Genomic DNA, 5,565 nt, shown 5'->3' with positions numbered 1-5,565 from the left:
CCAGCTGATGGGAACAAACTTTCTGGCTGACTGCAGAGGCCAGGACAAAGCTGAGTGGTTTCCCTGGCGTCCCCCAGCCCTTCCTGGCCCCAGGGGCTGATGGCATTTGTGCTGCCTCAGGTCCATGTCCCCACAGCACCAGCATGGGGGTGCTCCCGCCTGCTGTGTGCAATGCAAACAGGGGCTGCTGAGCCAGTGCTGCCGTGTCTGTGCCTGCAAGGATGCGGCACCTCTGTGAGCTGGGGGAGAGGCCAGGGCTGCAGAGGGGGATGTTGTTGGCAGCTCCATGAGGACGCTCTGGGATGCTGCCCTGGGCTGTGCAGCGCACTGGGGATGGATCAGCCCCTGCTCTGCTGCTCCTTCCCGTCTCCCCCAGGTCCCTTGCAGAGCACCAGCCGTGCTGTTTGCCCCCAGCCTGCCCACGGCCAGCCTGGGGCTGCTCACGGGGGTTTTCTGTGCTGAGCATTGGCCTGGCCGTGTTCTTGAGAGAGCCTGGGCAAGGAGCCTGGAGCCCCCAGGCCCTGCCCTGAGGCGTCAGCACTGCCCCAGCAGTGCCCATGGCCTGTCCCTGCTGCAGCCCCAGCACTGCCACCCCCAGGACTGTGCCCGGCCCCGAGAGCACTCAGGCCCTGCAGCAACACCAGGGCCACCAGGGCAGCGGGGCAGGGCCACGGGAGCAGCACTGGCAGCACCAAGTGCTGCTGCTCCTGGGCACAGCTGCTGTGCCAGCCCTGATCTGCCCCAGCTCTGCACACAGACATTGCTGCTGCAGCTCCAGAGAAGGCAACAAAAGGGCATCTCTGCAGAAAAATTTGCCGGGACATCATGTAGTACATTTAGAACCACCAAAAATTAGAAATGGCACGAACAATTATATTTATTGTGGAAATATGAAAAAACCAAAACTGTCCTGGTTTGTAAGATAAGCTTGTATTCTATTTGCCATCTGTTGAAGGTTGGGGCAGGTTTGTTATCTCTCCCAAAGGCAATGGTTTGCCCGGTAGAGGTAATGGTTTGTTTATACACCATTGACTGATTCAATGCAGGGCTGGTAACGTAACACCATCCCATTCTGAGATGCTCCACCCAGAGGGGGAAGCCAAGCACTCTTTTATTGGATAAAAGGGGTATCTTTTGGGGGACAGAGCAGCTCTCTTTTTGCGGCATTTCCCAGAGAAGCAGCTCTCTCTCTCTCTTTACGGGACTCCCAGAGAAGCAGCTCTCTCTCTCTTTGCGGGATTTCGCGGAGAGCCAGCTCCTTTGGCGGGATTCCCAGAGAAGCGGCCGGAGCGCGGTGAGGCAGCGGCAACGGAGCTCAGAGGCAGCCCCGGCGCAGAGGAAGACCGGCCCAACTGCCACCAGATCTTCAGAGAAAACTATACTTTTCTAAAGATCACCACTTCAGCTGCAATTCATCAGCCACTGCAAGAGGAGCAGCTATCATTTCAACCGGACTGCTACCAACACCCCGAATCCTCAGGTTGTGGACTTTTTTTCCACTAGTTTTGTTTGTACCGATTGCATTTGCCTTTTTAAATTGTTATCTAGTTTTCTCCTAGTAAAGAATTGTTACTCCCATTCCCATATCTTTGCCTGAGAGCCTTTTAATTTAAAAATCCTGGTAATTCGGAGGGAGGGGGGTTTACCTTCTCCATTGCACAGGAGGCTTTGCCCTTTTTCACAGACTCCTGTCTTGTCAAACCAAGACAAAAACAAACAAAAAACAATTCAGAACCAAACTAACAGGAAGTATCACAGATTATTTTTATTACAATTGATTTGTAGAAATTGGGCAGCAGTTTAATGTTCCTGAAAGCATCCAGTCATCAGTTTCCACACTGCAGCCTTGAGCTCCTGGTTCCTCAGGCTGTAGATGAGGGGGTTCAGGGCTGGAGGCACCACTGAGTACAGAACTGAGAGGGCCAGATCCATGGATGGGGAGGAGATGTAAGGGGGCTTCAGGTGAGCAAATATTAGAGTGCTGACAAACAGAGAGACCATGGCCAGGTGAGGGAGGCAGGTAGAAAAGGCTTTGTGCCGTCCCTGCTCAGAAGGGATCCTCAGCACAGCCCTCAAGATCTGCACATAGGAGAAAACAATGAACACAAAACATCCGAATCCTAAACAGGCACTAACAGCAATGAGCCCAATCTCCCTGATGTGTGATTTGGAGCAGGAGAGCTTGAGGATCTGGGGGATTTCACAGAAGAACTGGCCCAGGGCATTGCCATGGCACAGGGGCAGGGAAAATGTATTGGCTGTGTGCATGAGAGCATTGAGAAAGGCACTGGCCCAGGCAGCTGCTGCCATGTGGGCACAAGCTCTGCTGCCCAGGAGGGTCCCGTAGTGCAGGGGTTTGCAGATGGACACGTAGCGGTCATAGCACATGATGGTCAGGAGGAAATACTCTGATCCAATGAAGAACATAAAGAAAAAGAGCTGTGCAGCACATCCTGTGTAGGAGATGTTCCTGGTGTCCCAGAGGGAATTGTGCATGACTTTGGGGACAGTGGTGCAGATGGAGCCCAGGTCGCTGAGGGCCAGGTTGAGCAGGAAGAAGAACATGGGCGTGTGCAGGTGGTGGCCGCAGGCTACGGCGCTGATGATGAGGCCGTTGCCCAGGAGGGCAGCCAGGGAGATGCCCAGGAAGAGGCAGAAGTGCAGGAGCTGCAGCTGCCGCGTGTCTGCCAGTGCCAGCAGGAGGAAGTGGCTGATGGAGCTGCTGTTGGACATTTGCTGTGGCTGCACATGGGCACCTGTTCATGGAGAAAGGACAGGGACAAGTCAGGAGAGGCTGCTTGGAGCCAAACCTGGGCCATTCCCTGCAGACTGTCCCGCTGCAGGGAATGGCCCTGGTTCCTGCTCTGGGAAAACCTTCACCCAGCTATGTGTGGGGGATCTCAAGGAGCCATCCCTGCCGTGCTGCCCTCGGTTTGTGGCCATGTGGCAGAGGGACAAGGTTGGATATTCAGGATTTTTCAGGGGAATCATTCCTACTGAAGAAAGGATTGGTATCATCTGCACTTCCAGGTGTAAAGAATGGTAGGAACTGATTTTAGGAATTATTTTCCTACCCACACATCATTGCTGGCTCTCTGAGGTCAGAACTCCCCAGCATTCCTGCTGCACTCAGTGTTTGCCACTGAGAAATGAGAGAGGCAAAGGATTCCCTGTGGCTGAGGGAAGGTGAGGGTCTGGATGGGTTTGTTCCCCCAGCACTGCTCTGTTCAGCCCCCTCTGCTTCCCTGAGCATCTGCCTGGGCCAGGACATCCCCTCCTGAGAGGTGCCTTGAGACTGACCAGCCAAAATCTCAGTTCTGGAGTCTTGGTAAATGTTCAAACATTCCTTTGATGATCCTGTGTTTCTCTTTAAACTCAGAATATTCTTTCATTCTGGGATTACAATTCCTGCTCTGCTTCTCTCATCCACCTGTGTCTGTAATTAAAACAGAAAAAAAAAACCTCTTTGCAACAGTGTTAGAACAGTAAGGTAAAAACCAGACATTTATTGTAAGCTTCCAGGTCTCCCAGTGGGGATGGGGCACACCCAGCCCCTGATTTCCACAATTTATTAAGGTTAATTAATTAGGATACTTAAGAGGGGCATCCAATAGAAGATTCTGTTACCCCAGTAGCCCATCAATAGGTCAACCCATTGTGGTATAAATCCAAGGGCTTCTTTGCCCCAATTTTTGTTAAGACTGCTCACATTCCGTTCAAAATGCAAAATGTTCTTCTTCCAGGTCCGCTTCCTGATAATAAGACTATACAGTATTTCAGGAATATATTTAGACAGTCAACTTATTGTTATAAAATCTAAGAGAAAGATAAAAAAATGTAGTAGAGTTAATTAAGGATTATAGTGATAGAACTATATAATAATAATTTAATAGAGTTAATTAAGAGTTTAATAGAGTAAAGCAAGGATTATAATTTTATAAGTATATAATAGTTCTTTACAGAGGTATGGCTATATGAAAAATGTATAAATAGCAAAAATTTTCTGTCAGCAACCTCATCTTTCCCATCCTTCTCCAAGCAGGAAATTGAAAACACTCTCAGGAAAGCTCCTGATCTTTACAGCAATCCCAGGCTTACCTTCTTTGGGAAGTGTCCTCCGGAGCTGTGCCCAGGCTGGTCTGGAGCTGGGAGCAGCCCTGCCCCAGCCAGCCCCTCTCAGCAGCAGCACCTGCCCTGCTCAGGGTGGCTCCTTCCCCCCACAGCTCCTGGCCAGCGCTGGGAGCAGCTCCAGGGCCAGCTGAGAGCTGTCCCTGGCAGGCAGCAGAGTCCCTGGCCCAGCACAGCGCCCTGGGCTGCAGGACCCTGCTCTGCAGGACAGCCCTGGGCACCCCTGGCTGCTCTGCACAGGAGATGAGCAGAGAATGCACTCACAGGGTCTGTGGGCATTGGCATGTTCCAGCTTTAGGAGATCTCTCCAGGAGCTGCCTCTGCATTGTCCTGCAGCCAGAGGTTCCTGTGCCAAGGGCTGGCAGTGATTCTGCCCCAGGCACTTCTCAGCCCCTTCCCAGCCTTGACTGATTGAAGCTCTCTGTGCCTCTGTGCTGTGCCCGCGCTGGCTGCAGGCAGTGCCCCAGCCCTGCTGGGCTGGGAGAAGAGCTGCTCAGCAAGAGAAATGTGCTTTTGAAGCTCTGCTTGGTTACCAGGATCACCCTCTGTGCCAGGAGCCCGGCCCAGCTCAGCAGCACAGACACAGCACAAGGACTTTAATGACCCTCTGGGGCTTTGTGCTCAGGCCCTGAACATCAGGCCCTGAGAGGGAGCTGCAGAGACCTCTGCAGAACTCCAAGTCAGAATCCAACTCCAAAGTTTCTTGGACTTTTAATGGGTCCCACTGAGGGACACGACTGAGAAAGTGTCCCCAGGCCCCAGGCAGAGCAGAGAACTGGAGGCACTGATGCCAGGTGGGGACAAAGAGAAGCCAAGTCTTGGTGCCCTGGGGCACAGCAGGGTCTGTGCCACCAAGGGCTGTGAGGAGACACCTTGTCCTGAGGCCCTGGGGCCTCCTGGCACAGCCCCAGCCAGCCTGGGCACTGTCAGCCCCTGGTCCTGCCTTTAGCATCCCCCCATTCCCACATCCCAGTGGCTTCAAGGATCTGCTGGAAGGAATCCCTGGGGAGCCTTGGTCAGGAATGGCCCTGGGGGCTCCTTCATGCTGCCAGGGACTGCAGGTTTTTTAAAGGACTTTGGCTTTTGCTTTTTCCTTGGAGTCTCTCAGAGCTTTCTGCAATCATGACCTCCAATTATCTGCTGTAATTAGTCCCTGGAGAGGCTTTGTAATTAACAACATTCAGTGGGGCTCATTAATGCTTCAAGGTACTTCAGTTCTTTTAAGGTACTTAGTGTTTCCCTTTTGATACCAACTCTGTGAGAGGTCTGTGCAATCATGGCCACAATTTTCTGCTTTAATGAGTCCCTTGAGAGCTTTGTACTTACACTCAGTGGAGCTCATTAATACTTCTAAATACTCAACTTTTGTATCGTACTTTGGATTTTCCTTTCTACACTGAGAAATTTTTGTGCCATTCTGAGTCTCTCAGATTTTTT

The 5,565-nt window shown here is 52.0% G+C and overlaps 1 protein-coding gene across 1 annotated transcript; it reads right to left on the bottom strand.

Annotated features, from left to right (window-relative positions):
- Window positions 1-1,800: 1,800 nt before the first annotated feature.
- On the bottom strand, window positions 1,801-2,804 carry LOC110479980 (olfactory receptor 14J1-like). Its single transcript, XM_077783754.1, has one exon. It carries the CDS (start codon window positions 2,731-2,733, stop codon window positions 1,801-1,803), a length of 933 nt encoding a protein of 310 aa, XP_077639880.1. The 5' UTR covers window positions 2,734-2,804.
- Window positions 2,805-5,565: the final 2,761 nt, after the last annotated feature.

Source organism: Lonchura striata, chromosome 6 (genome assembly GCF_046129695.1).
Source record: "Lonchura striata isolate bLonStr1 chromosome 6, bLonStr1.mat, whole genome shotgun sequence".
Classification (NCBI taxonomy): domain Eukaryota; kingdom Metazoa; phylum Chordata; class Aves; order Passeriformes; family Estrildidae; genus Lonchura; species Lonchura striata.
The sequence above is the reverse complement of the archived record's forward strand: the minus strand, read 5'-3'. Positions and strand labels throughout refer to the sequence as shown.

Coding starts and splice junctions, on each gene's coding strand:
- LOC110479980 (XM_077783754.1), bottom strand. CDS start 2,733: ATGTCCAACAGCAGCTCCATCAGCCACTTCCTCCTGCTGGCACTGGCA.